The 20,390-nt window shown below is 43.6% G+C and overlaps 1 protein-coding gene and 1 pseudogene across 2 annotated transcripts in view; both read right to left on the bottom strand.

Moving 5' to 3' along the window:
- The window catches only part of Ints7 (integrator complex subunit 7), a 53,402-nt gene that overhangs the window by 18,046 nt on the left and 14,966 nt on the right, over window positions 1-20,390 (bottom strand). For both annotated transcript variants that reach the window (NM_001191675.1, XM_063272191.1), the window contains exons 5-11: window positions 19,652-19,698; window positions 17,692-17,891; window positions 15,469-15,591; window positions 8,852-8,969; window positions 3,983-4,117; window positions 2,681-2,778; window positions 685-924 (exon numbers count right to left, since the gene is read on the bottom strand). In NM_001191675.1, coding sequence (NP_001178604.1) covers window positions 685-924; window positions 2,681-2,778; window positions 3,983-4,117; window positions 8,852-8,969; window positions 15,469-15,591; window positions 17,692-17,891; window positions 19,652-19,698 — 961 coding nt within the window. The remainder of the gene's footprint in view (window positions 1-684; window positions 925-2,680; window positions 2,779-3,982; window positions 4,118-8,851; window positions 8,970-15,468; window positions 15,592-17,691; window positions 17,892-19,651; window positions 19,699-20,390) is intronic.
- Rpl12-ps10 (ribosomal protein L12, pseudogene 10) lies at window positions 10,030-15,246 on the bottom strand (annotated as a pseudogene).

Below are 20,390 nucleotides of genomic sequence, written 5' to 3'. Positions count from 1 at the left end.
CAGTTCTCAGGGTGCCGGTCTGTGAGGAAGTCACTTCCTTCTGTTCTCCACACACCCACTTACTGCTTTCATCACTCTACAAGTTCAGCCTTCACCTCTAACACTCCAGTCCTCTAACTTCCAAAGCACTAGGATTATGGGTGTGCTCTACCATGTCCAGCTAAGAAAGTTATTTTAAACCTGAACTTGACTTGGCTTCTCAACCAAACAGGTTCTGTCTCTATTTGAAATGCTTGCAAACAATGTGTTTCAGATACTGGAAATTTTAGCACAGACTTTGCTCACTCAATACTGCTTATAAATTTTTGGGCTTCTGGGCAGCTCAGGTGGTTTAATTATGAACTGGGGAGGGTTAACTTGTAGAAAAAGCTCCTGGTAGCCAGGTACAAAGACTCACAACTGTAATCCCAACCAGCACTTGTGAGTTCAAGGTCTACCTGCACTACACAGACTCTGTCTCAAAAGAAAACAACAAAAGTTACTGGTACTGTCTTATTTTTAAATATTTTTTGAGGTACTGTGATGAAAATTAGGGTCTTCTACATGCTGGACAAACACTGTGAACTGCACTATAATATCCCCAGTCCTGTGGGATTATGTTAACCTGTTTGCTTTTTGCCTATAGTCTAACAGTAGAGCTGACATTCTTAAGTATCTGTCAACAAACCAGTTCCCCTTCCTCACCAGAAGCTCCTGTTGCTTGTCTGTGGCTGATCGTCCAATCACCTTGTAGAGCTCCACGAGGTCACCAAGCATTCCATCACCCAGTACTGGGAGCTTCATGGCAATGGCTGCCAGGCAGTGGCACATGAGGATCCGGGCAGCATCCTGAGAGCTGTGCAGCTGAGTTAGCAGAGTGTCAACCACTGACCGGCTCAAATGTGGGCGGCCCTTGGCCAGCTTCACCATACAGCTGAGAGCACTCTGCACAGAGAGAACAGCCTGGTTATGCTATTAGTAGAGGACTGCAGAGCCTGTGAGGCTAGCTTCAGTCCCTAGTGCTGCAAAGGGGTAGGAGGGAGAGTGCACTGCTACACTTAAGTCCTGTGTGAAATTCAAGGAAGATCACCTCGTACAAGTTATGGAGACGCAAGGGCACACGTTCTCTGTAGACTCACCAGTTTCCTCCATAAGAAACACAACATTGTGAATCCCACACCAAGAGTGTGAAGTGCGCTGTACTTGAAACATGTGCAGAATGAGCGTCGACTACTCACATCAAGCTCAGAGTGTGTTCAATCGGCAGATGAAAATCACGAGGCTAACCCCAAGAAGGCAAAGCCATAGCATTTCCCAGGACCTTCTTCTGCAGAGCGTTCATAAACTACTGAGTGCAGGGAACTGGGATGGCGATGGACTCCAGAATGTTCGTAAGATCACTGCTCTGCACAGCACATGCATGTTCAGCTTACTAAGGACTTGGCTTCAGACGCCTTGATGACTTTGTGAGCATCAGTGTGGAGACACGCTTCTAATTTTCTCTATTTATTGCTCAGCTGAAATCCAAGGCCTGACAACTGCGGAGTTTCTCCGTTAGGCCTAGCTTATGACCTGTGTGTTATCCTAGCCAACGAAACTAAAACATGGAAGCTTCTCGCTTTCCACAGCTGATTTTTTATGTTTCTAAAATTCTCCCTTCCAGTCTTCTACCACAAATGTCCTACTAGTTCTAATCTCTAGAAAAGATGGGCCAGTCTGTCTTTCCTTCAGACTACAGCCATGCCAGCTATCAGTGCAATGAGGACACATGTGACAAACAAAGTCAACCGTTCGCCACATGAGCTAGGTGGCTTTCCATTAAGTACTACACGACAGCTAACTACAACAAAGGCAGGGCTCTCTACTATCCTAACAGTCTAAGGTCTCCTCACGCCCTAGAGAATCAAGTCCACAGTCTTTAGCACATCTGATGGCCTCCACACTTTCCCTCTCATCAGTCACTCGGATGCAATCCTTTCAATGTGAATGGCACATTTTAACTGCACAGCTACTCCCCAGCCTCTGAAGGTGAAAATTCCTAACCGTAATTTTCCCTTCCTTTATGAACTAAAACCTCTACACTTGGGGAATTAATAAATATTTAGACATTAATGCCTAGTAATTTTTCAAGTTTTTATTTCATGGTCATATCCGGATTATCTCAAAATAAAACTTGTAAGAGTCCTGGATTCCTGCCTGTTCATATTGCAATGAACACCATGGGAGTCGACAGCAACTTAATAAACACAGGAAGCTCATCAAACGCACCAACCTCAGGCGTCTATTGTCTTCCTCTGAGGATATTACCAGCCAAAGGCCACTTTTCAAGCTGGGTATTACAGGATATGTTTGTGATCCCAGCACTCTGGAGGGCAGAGGTACAAGAACTGTTTCCAATCCAAGGTAATCCTGGGCTACATAGTGAGTTCCAGGCCAGCCTGAGGTACATAGTTACAATTTTTAAAGTGAAGGGAAAGGGTAAATGTTTAAGGTAGAGGATAAAAAACTTTTGCTTGCGGGCTAAGTCTGGCCCCAGGCACACTAGAACAGTGATATCCTCCTCACCATATCTCCTGCATGGCTGCTTTTGCCTTTATAATGGTAAGTCTGAGGAGCTACGGCAGAGTAGATGGCCTGCACCCTAGGATCTCCAGAGTTTTGGCTATGGACAGAGGCAGTGAGTTAAATACGTCATCTTCACCTTCACAGTGGACTGAGCACCTGGACTGTCATCTTGACTACAAAGCACCAGAAGGGATTCCAGGCCAAAGACAGCATCTTGCTCCAGAGACAAGAGATCTGGAAGAAAACATTAGGTTGGGTGGTCGGGAGAGAGACAAGCACAGGAAGGCACATCATGTCTAATACAGGAATCAAACATGTAAACCTAAGTTTCCTGGAAAGGGGAGAGGATGTCCAAAACATGAACACCCTGCATGAAAAATTTTAAAAATAACCTTATAAAAGCACATGCAAATTGTTTCTAAAATATAAAGACTCTCTTCAACTCTACCACATTACTGAAAGTATAAAATATTAAATCAACAAGTAAGATCATGAAGCTATAAAGAGAAACTGAACTATCACTACCAGCACAGCTAAGAAAACTGTGTCCCATCAGACATAAACCATGCAGGGGCCTTTCAGTTGCTCTAACACCTTCAGAGTCTCATGAAAGTCGGCCTCTTTTGGCCCTAAGAAGAAAGCTCCGGGTATGCCCTGCAGCTGACGCACCGTACTGCCAAACACTCATGGTCCCTGAGGCTGTCAGTGTCACAGGTAACTTAGGTCACTGAGACCACGCAGCAGTTTCTTACACCACATGCAAGATATGCTTTTTTATTCAAATAGTCAAATCAATCAAATGTCTACTTTGAGAACGTTTCTCAAATTACTGTAGGGCCTTGGCAAACTGTGAAGAAATACTGTGACAAGAACCACACTGTGTGTGGGTAGGGCTGCTCAGCTTGTGGCCCCCATAAAAGTCAACATGATCACTAAGGCAGATACTGTCCAAAATGCACTTCCCATTCTTGAATGGAGGCATGAAACATTTCCAGTTTTATACTTAAAAGATGTCAGGAAGATAATAAAACATGCCCTCCTTCTTTGTTAAGTCAGATCAGTGCTGCATGTACCTAGAGATGGGCTCTATGATAATTCTGCTTGTTCCCGCCAGCTCCACTGCCACTAAGTGAAGGCACGAGCTATTTATTGCCTGGATGACCTGGGTAAGTTTCCAGTTGTTGAACAGCTGACTCTTATGTAGGCTGTCCCTGTCCCCAGCACCACACACACACCAGCGAACAGAAGGAAGAAAACGGTCAATGCCCTACAAGACATGGCAACTCCACAATCACAGTCACGGTCTCCACACAAAGCCCTAAGACACATGCATCAGGACACTGCACCAGTGCACATCATCTAACGACTGAATGACCCAATGCCCAGAGCTCTGTCCACGCTGCAGAGCAGCACACAAGCCCGTCCCCAGTGCACTTACCTTTTTCTTGACAAGACACAGTTATATTAGTCAGCACTCTCACTCCATGTGCTGCAATGGCCCTGTTGCTATGGTAACAGCATTCTTGGGCTAATTTGACTAAATCAGAAGATCTGGGGGACGAGCCTACATTTCCTAAACAAGCAGAGAAAAGTAACTCAGATTACAATTCATTCATAAGGTTCAAGAAAGCAATTCAGTTTTCTCAGTTTTATGATCAAATTCCTAATAAATAAACAATATTTTCTACCTTGACTCCATTAATTCTTTATTCTTCCTTGGTTGGGATAAAATAAGAGTGTGTTACCCATTTTTCAATGACTACTTTAAAATCAATATAAGACTTTCCCCATAAAAACATTAATGAAAGTTGACTGAGAAACAGTAGAGAAGCCAAAATAACTACAGGCTGCACTCAGGAGTTGATGGACTTCCAGCCAGATGGTGATGCCAGTGTCACCTCCTGTCAGATAAGGAACACTTTGCTTGCTTCTTCCTGCCCCACACTGCTGAAGTTATACCTCAGAAGGGTCACGTAAGAAATCCATGACCACACTGCTCTTCAGTAGACCCACTCTATTTTTACAGAAGAAACAGAACAAAGGCATTTAGGAGCCCACCATCGCAGTCATACACTTAACAACACAACACAACACTCTTCTGTGCCCTTAAAAATCAGATTCCCAAGTCTGTGACAAGTCCCATGCTGTGTGTTGAACAGCTGACTCTTATGTAGGCTGTGGATACTGTAGTTTACAGGAGAGAAGCTCTTGGTGGTAAATGTGTGAGCCCCATGAAGAATCAAATCTCAGCCTTTTTTATCCTTCTTATGGCTCTGACCTGCCTCTCGTACCAGAGGACCTTAATTCTTGAGGTCAACACAGTTGAAAATTACATCAGGCATGAGCCAAGACAGTTTCCGCCAGTGTAAGCTATACAACTATCTACTGATTCCTGGTAAGATGTAACAATACCAGTTAGGTAAATTCTTGTGTTCTAAGATAGACAAAATGGAACAAAGCTGAAACAACATAGCCAGTTTTTTTCAGAATTGTGGAAAATGAACTCCTAGGGGGTAGCCATTTTCTTTCTTCTTTATGTGATGTTTTATAACTTGATATTTTTCCCCTATTAAGATTTTTTTTAAAGATTTATTCATTTATTATATATAAGTACACTGTAGCTGTCTTCAGACACCAGAAGAGGGCATCGGATCTCTTTACAGATGGTTGTGAGCCACCATGTGGTTGCTGGGAATTAACTCAGGACCTCTGGAAGAGCAGTCGGGTGCTCTTAACTGCTGAGCCATCTCTCCAGCCCCCCTATTAAGATTTACTACTAGAAAATTTATTGGGGAGGGAGCAGGAAAGCCCAAAGGAAACAGAAATTTCTCTAAATCTCACAAACCAGCAAAAATGTATTGCTTTTTGAATTATTCTTTGTGTAACTTTATTTCCATTTATGCACATTAATGTAATCTGAAATTTTATACAGCATCAGTATATGTAGATAATGGCTGATGTCATGCTTTTAAAGCATAAAAATGGAAAATTTTTATTTTATTAATGTTATTGTTATTGTTATCATTGTTGTTGTTGTTATTATTATTATTATTATTACAGTCTCTTTACCCCGGCTATTATTATTATTATTATTACAGTCTCTTTACCCCGGCTGTCCTGGAACTCACAGAGATCTTTGGCCTCTCAAGTGCAGGGGTTAAAGGCATGTATCATCACACCTGGTGACTTTTAAAACTTTAACTATAATTCATGTGAAATAGCATCCTAAGACAAAGTCACGTATCTTCAGAGGCAAGAGTGCTAACTAACAGGTAAAAGACTGGCAGTAACTGATTTATAAAGAATAATGTATTGGAAACACACTGGACGGATGATGCACTGTTCAGATAGAAAGCTAGGACAGTCTCTCCCATCCCAGGGGATATTTTTGTTTGGTTGGTTTTTTGCTTCCTTTTATCAAGGGTTACTTATCTTTCCACACCTACCTGGGCTTAGCCATATGACTTATTTTGGCAGTAAGAAAATAAATGAAACAATGGCTTTTATCTGCCAGTACCAAACATCCTGAGAACCAAGACAGATCCTGAGAGTTAAACAAAGGAGGGAGAGACCTCAAGCAGCTCAGCTAAAGCCTTCACCCTCTAGACCAGTGTTCTCACCTTGCTGACACCGTGACCTTTAATATGCTCCTTGCTGTGGTAACCCCTGACCACACTGTTATTTTATTGCTACTTCATAACTTACTGCTGTGAATTGTGATGTAAATGTCTCCTATCTGACCCATAAGTAGATTGTAGTCCACAGGTTGAGAACCACTGTTCTAGACTATGAAAGGGGAGACCTTTGACTTGACAGTTCTGGCCAAGGCTCCAGAGAACTGCAGCCATGGGCAACCTCTGGAGATACCAGAACTATCATCAGAACGCAGTTCAAACTGAATGATGGACAAGGGCGAAGAAAAAGTCAGTTTTTTTTTTCTTTTTTTAGGAGCTGGGGACCGAACCCAGGGCCTTGTGCTTGCTAGGCAAGCACTCTACCACTGAGCTAAATCCCCAACCCAGAAAAAGTCAGTTTTAAGACTCAAAATGTTGCACACTTCGTTATACAAATAGGTAACATATAGTGAGTAGCTCACAGGATTAGAAAGACTGCAACACTAAGTAAGGTTAAAACACAGAAGGAAAGACCAAAGAACAGCTAAGAGCACAGCCCCCAAACCCATCTACTAAAGACACTGTGGCCTCATTACTGGTTCTAGGTCACAGTGCACACAGATGCTACAGGGACTAGCTGTGACACACACACAGCCTCCGTGGCAGTGCCTTGCAGAGACTGAATGTCTCAGTCACTGTCCTGTCGACACAATGCGTTATATCCCACAATGCGTTCTACCCCACACTTCTATCGACACAATGCATTCTATCCCACAATGCATTCTACCCCACAATGCAATTCTACCCCACAATGCATTCTACCCCACACTTCTACTTAATTGTGGCTCCCAATTCAGTCAGTCATGGCAACCATCAGTCCAGACCACATATGGACACTCACACAAGGGAGATGTAGAAGATCAAGAGGGCGATGTGTCCTAGTTCCTATCACGACACATGGCAGGGAATCTACCCAACAATCTCCTGCCATGTGGTCATGAGCAGAACTGCTGCAGTCAATATTTAAAAATGGTAACCTTTACCCCTCGCTAGCACCGCACCCATAGCAAAATGGCAGTGCGGGGATCTTTACCTCAGTGGTTCCACACTGCCCCCAAGCACTCTCAGACCTAGGTGTTCCTCGAGCCGTTCCAGCATGCTGCCACACTGGTTCCTAGAGTCAGTTCTCGGACCAGTGGGCCCACATGGAACTAACCATAATTTATTTCTGGATAGTATCTCTCCTGGTGGCTCTCTGCTAATCGAGAACTCTCTGGTTCTAGCTACCCAGTAAAGCCAGGACTCTACAAGTCCAGCAGTGGCTGGCCTATCATGGCTCCCTACCACAGGCTCTGCCCACACTCCTGCAACCGCCCCCTGGTAGTTAAAGTATAAACTCCCAGCAAGCCATTAAAATCATGATTCAGTAAGTTGTAATTTATCAATCAGATTTATACGTTAAATTCTCAATGCACAATACATCCACACAATAAACTCACAACCAATTGATAAATATATAAACCACCCATCTAGATAAGATAAATTTAACTATAGAAATCCACCCCTTAAGAAACACACATAACTACCTAGGGCCATTCAAGACCACCCAGATCAGTCTGTGTCGTCCTTCTCTGTCTCCATCTTGATTCTCTCACTTTCTCTTCTCTCGCTTTACAAAAACTTTGTCCCTGCCTGACTTTTTTACTGTCCAATCATGGCCTTGGCCTCACTTGTGCCAGTCCTGACCTGCATATAAACACCAACCTACACCTCACCCTTTCTGTTTAATTAAAAAGTTTTTCTCAGATGTAAGCTGAGCACAAGTATTATCAATTGTAATTTACAAAGTGTAAAATACACCTACCACCCAGTCCAACATCTTATCAGTTAAACAGAACATTCAGTTATCTATTCCATCCTAAGAAAGGCTTAAAATCTATGTTATGTCCTGGCTAGCTTGTATATTCTCTGATAACTATCTAATTAAATATGTCTTCTTAAAGTTAAACAGCCTGGGTAGGCTAAGAGACTATAACTAGTTTCAACCACATCAGAAATCTGAGAAGGACCCACTATCATCTGAAAATACATCAAGCCTAACATGGCTTTCCAAATGGAGACAGGTTAAAGAGACAATTGTCTACTTGTACAATCCCCTGTTAGCAACACGTGAGAGCAAGTCTTCAGCCTTCTGGCCTGGGATCATCTGACAGACTTTTGAAACGCAGAATTATGAAGGCTGATCATTCTGGCTCAGCAGAGATTATCAATCGACTATTCTGCAGTGTGTCCTTTTCTGGACAGTAGATGAAATAGGCAATTTCTGCCAAGTGGCTACCTAGCCACAGTGCACCTTATCTACACAGAACAAATGAGTTATTTAACTCAAATTAACTGATAGGAAAAGGAAATAATAGAAATGAAACAAAATTTTCATTAAAAGAACAAAAAAAGTTTGCCTTAGTTCTACAGGATAAACAAGCTCGTCCCCAGGAGTTACAAGGGCATTTCTGTCAGAGGCACACGACACCCTTCTATCATTGCAGGTACCAATTAAGCAGCAATCCTCAAATGAATCAGCAGCATATGACAGGATATCGAAGTGAAACCTGCCCAGCTTAAAGGTTTACAAAGGAAAGACAACCTGAGACAGGACCACAGACAAAGGAATTCTCACCTTTTCTTTGCCTTACCTGGAGCCACACTGAAGTAATGTTTAATGGCGATGGTCCCTGACAGTGTGGAGAGGACAGACAACATCCCTAGCTTCAAGCTGTCATAAGGAGTATGCAGTGCACACTCACAGAGTGCCTGAAATGCAGACAGATATAAATAGAACACATCAAAACATATACACTTCTATACTATGCAATTTATCTATGTTTATTAGCTTTAAAAGAAAAACCCAAAACTTTAAGGTATTTTTTTTCCATGAGAAAAACCAAAACAGGTCACATTGTCAGAGTCCTTAAAAGAGCCTCTAAAGACATAACCAGATGTAATTAATGTGGTATCCTAGAACAGAAAAAAAGGGCATGGGTAAAAACCAAAGCAACACAGAGAAAACACAGTGTAGCAGCAAGGACTTTCTTACTGCATTTTCCCAGTGTCGAAGCTCAAACTCAGAGACCAGCGTTATTGTAAGTGTACTGAGTTCTGACTCCCACCCCATCCAGGTCCCTCATAACAAATGTGGTGAACTACCAATAAAGGGGAACTAGGTGTGGGTATTACCTCTTGATAATTCAGTGCATGGGAAACTTGCTGGCCCCTGGCTGTGTGGTCGTTGGGTCACTGAGAGCTGCAGTCAAAGGTACTAAACAAGATGGAGGTCTTGTTCTTCACTGCAGTGAACTAGGAGCATGTGCTCAGAGCACAGAACTCTATCTCATTCTGGGTAATGTTCACCTCTATCACAGGACAACTGTCTTGTTGGATTAAACTTACAAACAGAGAAAAACTAAAATAAAAATAAAAATCTGGGAAATCATAAATGTAATCAGATCCCAATAAAACCATTAACCAAACACGGGGAGAGATGTGATTTAGAACAAATATTATATTTTTTAGAATACCCCCGGCTGTTCTAAATCTCACTAGGTAGATCAGGGTGGCCTTGAACACACAGAGATCTGCCTGCCTTTGCATCCTGAGTTCTGGGGTTAGAGGCATAGATGAAATAGCCAATTTCACCACACCTGGTACAGATTTTTTTTTTTTAAATCCAGAAAAGTTCAGACAAGAAATAGACGAGATGCAAATGCAAACCAGACTTTTAAAACATGCTAATGACATTTTTAATTGGATGAGTCACTTAATAAACTAAAAAAAAAAAAACCAACTGGATAAAATAAAATTAAATCTGTCTCTTTTCTTTTTTTTTTTTTTTTGGTTCTTTTTTTCGGAGCTGGGGACCGAACCCAGGGCCTTGTGCTTCTTAGGTAAGCGCTCTACCACTGAGCTAAATCCCCAGCCCCTAAATCTGTCTCTTTTCTTATGGTTAATAAAAATCACAACTCTAAAAAGTATTAAGACTCGATATAACGTCATCTGACAAAACTGCACCACATAAGATCCACGTAACTAGCCAGGACACACACACTAGGTTCCTGCTAACAAGCAAACCCCAATAAAAATTGGTATAGACACACTTCATAAGAACCCATTTAAATTCAGAATTAGAATCTCCCATAGCTTTCAGATTAAAGGTTATTGGACCCACCAATCCCTCCTTTAGGAACTCGTGTTCACAAGGTGGTTGTGATAAACTATTATAGGTACTGGACATGATTCTAAGTCCTCACAGCAAGACTAGAACACAGAGGGAACACTGTACGCCACGACGAACACGCCGCTGTCTGCTAGCTCAATGCTCTCCAAGGTGGATGGACTGTGATGTGACCAAAGCTTTAGATGCACATACAAGATTCTCACTTTTACAGAAAGGCAGGCTCACGACTCCTTGCATGTGGATGGAGACATTGCTGCATTTAGAGTTGTCACTTCTGCACAGGAAACCCAGGGAAGAGAACAAAGAACTGTGTGGTGACTCACTGTCCAGCGTGAACTCTGAGAAATTATTATCCTTATGGATCTATTTTCAATCAAAAGAAAAACCCACTTAAACAACTGCATCCAGAGCAGCACTTGCTGCAAACTGGGCCCAGGACCAGGAAGACGGAGCAGGCGGCCGTTGGTGGGGAGGGAGACAGTCAGGGCGAGCACACAGGGGGTCGGGGTCTCTGGCCAGAGGGATTAAAGGTGTGTCCTGAGGCGGGGCCTCACCACAACTAAACAGCTTTTTCCAGTAAATAACAGTCTCAGGTTCACAGTGTGATCGTCTTTTCAGCCCCACACAACACAATTAGAGGCAGGAGTCATAGTGGACATTGTCAGCAGTTGGAGACGGACTGCTTACAGACACATCTGAGGAAGCTCTAGGGTGAAGAAAAGGTCCTGTATTTCAGTGTGTGGCAGTGGTTAGAGAAACCAGTGTGTAAAAAGCCAGAAAGCTTCTATAAATAAATTAGACCACAATAAGTCTGTTAAAACTGCATTCCAAATTAGCAACACGGATGACATTATACATCGTAACTTATGGGATATAGCCAACCTGTGAAATAGGAAATTAATAGCTTTAAGTGTTTTCATTATTAAGCAAGAAAGAAAATAAAACACTTGAAAAGCACAAAAACAAATCAAAACAAAATGGAAAAAACCCAAGCTCCAGTAAGTACAGACTTCAAGGAGCACAGGCCAGGGCACTGGGGGTGCGTACTGAACACTGAATCCAGCCCCAGCACCGTCAACACAAACCGGCCAGAGGGAAAGGAGGCACTGGCAGACGCGCAGAGACCTGCAATGCTAAGATCACAGCAAATGTACTACGAACTGAAGCATCATGAGCTTGAAGAGAGAGGACTCTCATGTCAAGGACATCCAACTGACTCACAAAGAGGCAGAAAAAGCCACTGTGACAGTCAGTGATGGGAAGTGTTCTCACCACACTTCCTGGAGAAAATCTCAGACTCAGTATAGCACACCAGCTGTGCCCTCAGGAAAGAGAAAACTTCTGTGACTGTTTCTCAGGGCTACAGACCAGGAAAAGAGAAAGCACCCAGTTCACTTTATTATGGTGTCATAGCTCCAACTCTAAAATCTACTGAAATCCAGGAAAAGCAAAGACCCATCGTGTAGCTTTGCAGAAAAAACACATTTGCTATACATCACATACTGTTGATCTCACATCTGTCAACTCCCAGCAACCCTCTGCCTCTGAGTGTACCCTGAGTGTTCCTGCTTCTGCAAACCCCTTCTCTCTCCTTCTCATCCACACAGTCACTACTCTTTCCTAAGTAAAATAAACAGAGCTATGGAGATGCCCAATGGTTAAAGACACTCGCCATCAATCCCTGGCAGCCTCATGGTGGAAGGAGAGTCACTTACTGTCCTCTGACCTCCATGTACACACACAACCCCATTCACCCAGAGAAATAAATGTGAAAATAACTGAGTAAAATCACACGGTGTTTTTTCAGTTGGCACCACTTGCCAACTCAGCACCTATGTCAGGATAGTACCTGTCCCCTTCCTGCTCCTGTGTGAAGCAGGCAGAACCAACCCCTTGTACACAGAAGCCCTTCCAGTGTCATCCACTCCAGATTTCTGCCCTTGTAATCTGCCTCCTTTCCCGGACAGTTCCATCAATCTGCAGCAGGGTGCCTTTTCCCAGTGACAGCAAGCAGCAGAACCATATCACACTGATAAGGCAAAACTGGCTCCACCCTCTGGCGTAATGCAGCCGACTACACTTGCACTCTCAGCCAACAGGCCAGAAGCAGCAGCATCTCAGGACTGATCGTCGTCAGACCCAAGGTCCATACATTTCAATGACTACTCGGCTGGAACAGAACTCTGAAGCTGAGAAGCTTCACATGATTGTATGCATTTATCCACCAACAGGTCACAGCAGACAGAAGGCTAGGGACATCAGCTTACAGTCTCTCACCACTCAAGTGACCACGAGGAGCTCCCATCAGGCTCTTCAGCGGGTGCCTCTCACTTCACCACTCACCCTGCCATGTTCTCTCCCCAGCACTTATCCAATCCTGAGCTTCACATACCTGGGCACACTCACCAATGTGACTCCACAATTGTAACATCAGCTACATCTGCCCTCTGGTCTCTAGACATAGATGTTCTTAATTTCTCCAAGTAGATTCCTTTTCTCCCAGACAGTGTCTCTGGATGTAGCCCAGCCTCGATGCAGACTGCGTAGCCAACGCTAATCCACCTGCCCCTTACCTGGTATTGTAGGCGTACACCACGTCTGGACATTCTCCTTGGGTTTATTCTTTTCTTTTAATGTTTGATAATTTCATATGTATATACACTATTAACATATGTAGCCGTTACCCTCTTGTGTACACAGAACAGTATGAACACACTCACACATTGTCCTCTCGTGTACACAGTACAGTATGAACTCACTCACACATTATCCTCTCGTGTACACAGTACAGTATGAACTCACTCACACATTGCCCTCTTGTGTACATAGAACAGTATGAACTCACTCACACATTACCCTCTCGTGTACACAGTACAGTATGAACTCACTCACAATTACCCTCTCGTGTACACAGAACAGTATGAACACACTCAAACATTATCCTCTCGTGTACACAGTACAGTATGAACTCACTCACACATTACCCTCTCGTGTACACAGTACAGTATGAACTCACTCACACATTACCCTCTCGTGTACACAGAACAGTATGAACTCACTCACACATTGCCCTCTCGTGTACACAGTACAGTATGAACTCACTCACACATTACCCTCTCGTGTACACAGAACAGTACGAACTCACTCACACATTGCCCTCTCGTGTACACAGAACAGTACGAACTCACTCACACATTACCCTCTCGTGTACACAGTACAGTATGAACTCACTCACACATTGCCCTCTCATGTACACAGAACAGTATGAACACACTCACACAGTACCCTCTCGTGTACACAGTACAGTATGAACACACTCACACATTACCCTCTCGTGTACATAGAACAGTATGAACACACTCACACATTACCCTCTCATGTACACAGAACAGTATGAACACACTCACACATTACCCTCTCGTGTACACAGTACAGTATGAACTCACTCACACATTGCCCTCTCGTGTACACAGTACAGTATGAACTCACTCACACATTGCCCTCTCGTGTACACAGTACAGTATGAACTCACTCACACATTACCCTCTCGTGTACACAGAACAGTACAAGCATATGCACCCACTACCCCCTCATATGCCCACCTAGTCCTTCTGACCCCTTCTCTAACCTGTCCCTTTCCCACTTTCACATCCTATTATTTGTGCGGTTCTTATGCAAGGAACCAAGGCTATTGTGTTCATGTCACGCTGGCCACATTGTCTCCAGAATCTCCCAAGTCCTCTTCCCTTCAGGAAACGAGACTCCAGATTATGAATTCAAATGGCAAAAAAATTTCAGACCAGTGGTTCTCAACCTTCCTAACACTGTGACCCTTTAATATATTTCCTCATGTTATGGTAACCTCCAACCATAAAATTATTTTCATTGTTTTTTTAAATCAGATAGTCTTTTATTAAAATATTTTCTTCTTGCTTCCTAACTAGGTGGGCACTCCACTGCACCACTGTCAATGTAATCTATGATGCCATGAGGGTGGCGGGCATCCAAATTATACCCCACAGACTTGTGAGTACCCAAGTTCTCATTCATAGTTCCAGAAAGTTCTCTGGCCAAAAAGACCAGTGTTTCATCTGCTGGGCAATGCTGACAATCTCATCCAAAGTGATGTTTCCACTGTGTTTAATGTTTTTCTGCTTCTTTCTGTCTCTTGGTGGCTCCTTGAGTGCTTTGATGATTGGAACAGAGGCAGAGGGTACACTCAAGAGTGGGCCTGTTTGTTCTGGATGGACAGTTTCACTGTAATCCTGAGACCTTGCCAGTCACCAGTAGCCTTGACAACGTCATCACCAACTTTTTTTGGAGACAGACTCAGAGAACCAATCTTAGGGGTCAAGGCAGATGTGGCTCTGACCTCACCTCTGGTGCATCTCAAGTACACGACTTTGATCTCATTGGGGTCAAACTTGGGTAGCACGGTGGAGGCAACTGGTGTCGGAAGAACCCAGATTCAGGATGACTGAAGAAAATTGCTCCATATCTCTCTGAGCCAAAAGTTGAAGAGTTTATTGTTCTTGATAAATGTAATTCTGCTACTGCTACGAAGTGTACTGTATAAATCTATATTTTCTGACAGTCTTAGGCGACCTCTATGACAAGGTGTTTAACCTCCAAAGGGTCATGATCCACAGGCTGAGAACCACTGTCTTAGAGCTACCTTTATTTTTTCTTTTGAAAAAACATCTATTATGGGGTGGGAGGATGCAGAGGCTACAGAGATGGATCAGTGGTTGAGGGTCACTTGCAGAGGACCTGTGTTTGGTTCTACACAATGTGGCTCACAACTTCCTTTAAGTCCAGATCTACAAGGATCTGGTGCCTCCTGGCCTTGAACGTCATTGGCACTCATGGGAACACATTCAGATAACAGATAACAGAGGAACTAAACCATACACAGCAAGACAAGCATTACAGGGATGTCGCTCTGGCTTAAGTTCATCTCTGGGGCTTTCAGTTGTTGAAACTTAAGCCTCACTGTGAAATATTAAGGCAGAAATTTCCTCTGACCCATGTCACCCTGGCTTAGGTAACTTAGCATCTCCTTTCCTTTAGTGTATATACCTGAATGTTCTCTTTACTCCACGTGTGTGGTGTCTTACTAGCGAGCAGCTTCAGATCCTGAACAGCAAGTCTCTTCACAGCTTTCCTGGGGTCGCTCTTCAAATACTGCAGCAGAAGTTGAATCTACAGAGACAGACAGCAGAGTCATTCTATGAATGGTACCAGTCCTGAAACGGCCCACAGGGGTCAGAGCTATGCTACTTAGGGGGACTCTTTCTCCTTATACACAAACAGTACCTGTAACTTGTCAGGCTCCAGCAGAGGACCTGGCATTTAAGATACACCATCCTTTCTTTCCTACAAACAACATGTCCTTCCACATTATTTCCTAATGCCTTTGTCCTCCAGGGCTAACAGGTGTGTGTGTGTGTGTGTGTGTGTGTGTGTGTGTGTGTGTGTGTGTGCACGCGCGTGCGCGCATGTGCGTGCGCATGTATGGGTGCGGGGGTGGGGGGAGGAGTGTAAATGAAAAAGCCAACTGGGCTGGAGAGATGGTCATCAGTTAAGAGCACCCACTGCTCTTCCAGAGGTCCTGAGTTCAATTCCCAGCAACCACATGGTGGCTCACAACCATCTGTAATGGGATCTGATGCCCTCTTCTGGTGTGTCTGAATACAGTGACAGTGTACTTATATACAAAAAAGAAGAAGAAAAAAAGCCAACTGACATTTATCAAAGAGACCTTAACATTATTAAAACTTAGGGTTGTTCCTTATTTTTATCACAAACTACATATGGACATTCATAAAGAATAAGCAGTTGGAAAAGATCTTTACCAATCCTACAACAGATAGAGGCCTTATATCCAAAATATACAAAGAACTCAAGAAGTTAGACCGCAGGGAAACAAATAACCCTATTAAAAAATGGGGTTCAGAGCTAAACAAAGAATTCACAGCTGAGGAATGCCGAATGGCTGAGAAACACCTAAAGAAATGTTCAACATCTTTAGTCATAAGGGAAATGCAAATCAAAACAACCCTGAGATTTCACCTCACACCAGTGAGAATGGCTAAGATCAAAAACTCAGGTGACAGCAGATGCTGGCGAGGATGTGGAGAAAGAGGAACACTCCTCCATTGTTGGTGGGATTGCAGACTGGTAAAACCATTCTGGAAATCAGTCTGGAGGTTCCTCAGAAAATTGGACATTGAACTGCCTGAGGATCCAGCTATACCTCTCTTGGGCATATACCCAAAAGATGCCTCAACATATAAAAGAGACACGTGCTCCACTATGTTCATCGCAGCCTTATTTATAATAGCCAGAAGCTGGAAAGAACCCAGATGCCCTTCAACAGAGGAATGGATACAGAAAATGTGGTACATCTACACAATGGAATATTACTCAGCTATCAAAAACAACGAGTTTATGAAATTCGTAGGCAAATGGTTGGAACTGGAAAATATCATCCTGAGTAAGCTAACCCAATCACAGAAAGACATACATGGTATGCACTCATTGATAAGTGGCTATTAGCCCAAATGCTTGAATTACCCTAGATCCCTAGAACAAACGAAACTCAAGACGGATGATCAAAATGTGAATGCTTCACTCCTTCTTTAAATGAGGAAAAAGAATACCCTTGGCAGGGAAGGGAGAGGCAAAGATTAAAACAGAGACTGAAGGAACACCCATTCAGAGCCTGCCCCACATGTGGCCCATACATATACAGCCACCCAATTAGACAAGATGGATGAAGCAAAGAAGTGCAGACCGACAGGAGCCGGATGTAGATCTCTCCTGAGAGACACAGCCAGAATACAGCAAATACAGAGGCGAATGCCAGCAGCAAACCACTGAAATGAGAATAGGTCCCCTGTTGAAGGAATCAGAGAAAGAACTAGAAGAGCTTGAAGGGGCTCGAGACCCCAAAAGTACAACAATGCCAAGCAACCAGAGCTTCCAGGGACTAAGCCACTACCTAAAGACTATACATGGACTGACCCTGGACTCTGACCCCATAGGTAGCAATGGATATCCTAGTAAGAGCACCAGTGGAAGGGGAAGCCCTGGGTCCTGCTAAGACTGAACCCCCAGTGAACTAGTCTATGGGGGGAGGGCGGCAATGGGGGGAGGGTTGGGAGGGGAACACCCATAAGGAAGGGGAGGGGGGAGGGGGATGTTTGCCCGGAAACCGGGAAAGGGAATAACACTCGAAATGTATATAAGAAATACTCAAGTTAAAAAAAAGAATAAGCAGTTAAAGAACATGGAAATTACCTGCTTGGGTGTGTCAACCAAAGAGGAGGCTGCGAGCAGAGTGAAAGTGTGTAGAGACACGATGACCATTTTGGTGGAGGGGTATGAGGTGACCAGCTGCTGCAGGAGCTGGCGGGCACTGGAGGCCAAGATGGCATCATGGTGCATGTGCTGCAGGATGGGGATCAGTTTCAGCTTCAGGTCCACTGGTGTAGCTAAGCCTGAATAACAAGTTGTGTCAGGTGCCTGATCAATACTTAATGATAGTTGAGATTGTTTTTAATTAAAAATAAGAAACATGTAACTTAATTGGCAAAGTTTCACTTACAATTTGTATTATACACCACAGTGGCTGTGATATTAAAGATAATTACAGTAGAACTAACCAACAAACTCAGTAGGTTTATCAGAAAGTATACTAATGCTCGGTTAGTATTGGAGACATGGTCTCTCTATGTAGCCCTGACTGGCCTGGACCTTGCTATACAGAGACCTGGTTGGTCTTGAAATCACAAAGCTCTGCCAGCCTCTGCCTCCCAAGCACTGGGACCAAAGGCATGTAGCACCATGTCTAGCTTACTGCTTTTCAAAGGCACAGTAGGAACCAGTAAGATGGTTCTGCTTCTGACTTCCTGCTCCTGGGCCCCAGAGGGCTATAAAAGCTATTGGGAGGTTGGGATACATTAGCCTGTAGCATGTGCTACCTATCCTTTTATAAATGGTTCCTTTATAAACGTTCCTTGAATTATCTGAAGGAAAAATGAATGATTATAAGTAATACAGCAGGCATTTAATAGATATCTGCTCAGGGGGTTGGAAAGATAGCTCAACTGTTAAGAGAAATAGTTGCACTTCTAGATGACCTGGGTTTGCTGCCCACTACCCACATCCTGGCTCACAACCTTCTCTAATTCCAGATCCACAGGAGCTCTCCCTGGCATTCCTAGGCACCAGACATGCACACAGTGCATAGACATACACGCAGGCAAAACAGGCTTACACACAAAGTAAATTAAAAACCAATAACACAAATGCCTGCCCACTGAATGAGTGATGTTGTTTATAATGTCACAAAGCTAGCCTCACAGGAATACCATTTTTGGTAGAAGTGAAAGGAAGGAAGGAAGGAAGGAAGGAAGGAAGGAAGGAAGGAAGGAAGGAAGGAAGGAAGGAAGATAGATGGAGAGAGGGGTGAAGGGAGGGAGACAAAGGAGTAAAAGGAAGCAGGCTAAAACTGCATTTGTCTTTTGTTCTCTGAGTGAAAATACCCTAAGGAAATCCATAGTCTAGAGAGGCAAGACAGCACAGGGCTTAAAAGCTGTAGTCTCAAGACCAAACCTCGAGTCCATCATCTCGCTACATCTCATTTGTGTGCAAAGATCTAACAATCGAGCTGCATAGCACAGCAATGCCACTTCTCAGGAGGCAGAGGGAGCAGTGTCCTGAGAACTGCACACGGCTAATGCTATGAAGGTAACCGCCTTTCACAGATGCTATGAGGTAACGTGGGTGGTGATACTTGATGGGGGCCTGATCTTAGTTGCAGGGGAAAGCCCTGGGTGGATGTTATCGACAGACCTGCAAAGCTCCTACGCGCACTGCTCCCCTCTCTGCAGGCCACGTCCTTTCCTTCCTTCATGTTATGTCATTAGGGCTCTGTCATCAACTTGGGTAAAGGACAAGTCCTCCTGCCCTCTCGCATGTCACCCATGCTTGGCACTCTCCCTGCCAGTCTCTCTGCAGCACTTGAAGCATCCTGTCAGTATCTGTCTAAGGCTCACTAGACTAGACTTTAGGTTACAGGACAGTTCTGGTCTTGCTTTATATCTGGACCCTAAGTACCAGGCATTTTTGGCACACAGAAGATACTCAGTATTGTTTTAAATAATGACTAGCACACCGTATATACCTAATAAACAGGAGCAAACATTATTAACAAAACTAGTAAGTGTCTTCACAGCACCAAATAAAATGTACATACCTTGAATCATTTCGCTGATTTTGTTACAGATCCCCACAGCAAAATCCCTTCGGAAAGAGAAAATTAAAACATTGGCAAAAAACATTGAAAAAAATCAAAGAATTGAATGTGATTAAGGTAGCTTTGAGGTTTTTTGGTTTTGGTTCTTGTTTTGTTTTGTTTTGAGACAGGATTTCTTTGTATAACCCTCACTGTCCTGGAACTAACTCTATAGACCAGCCTGGCTTCAAACTCAGAGAGTTCCACCTGCCTCTGTTTCCCAAGTAATGAAATTAAAGGTGTGTGCCACCACTGCCAGGCTGTGATTAAGTTTTATAAGTGAAAAGAACACAATTACAGCAGCATCAATACTCAATTACAACCAAGACTTTGTGGGCTGTGGAAGCCCTGTTCTAGCCCTGCTCTGAGGGAGAGATGCTGACCAGTACTGCTTCAGCCTGAGCCTTAGCAAGAACCAAGGCCCCTATTCCACCCATGCTTGAGGATGCAGCTAACACAAGCTCTGACAATGAACAGTGACCAGACCAGCAGGAAAGAAGTGTAGACCAACTCTTCTTACTCCAAACGGCCTCAAAGACGCTGTTCTAACACACAGCTTTCTGATTTTAACAGGATGGTCATCCAATACCAATGAACATTTGGAATAGAATGTTTCATAGCTTGGCTTACAAAGCCACACTAGTGATGTGTAGGACATAATGTACAGTTTGCAGTTCAATACGAGCCTAAATAAGACATT

The sequence above is a fragment of the Rattus norvegicus genome, chromosome 13 (assembly GCF_036323735.1).
Source record: "Rattus norvegicus strain BN/NHsdMcwi chromosome 13, GRCr8, whole genome shotgun sequence".
In the NCBI taxonomy this organism is placed as follows: Eukaryota; Metazoa; Chordata; class Mammalia; order Rodentia; family Muridae; genus Rattus; species Rattus norvegicus.
The sequence above is the reverse complement of the archived record's forward strand: the minus strand, read 5'-3'. Positions and strand labels throughout refer to the sequence as shown.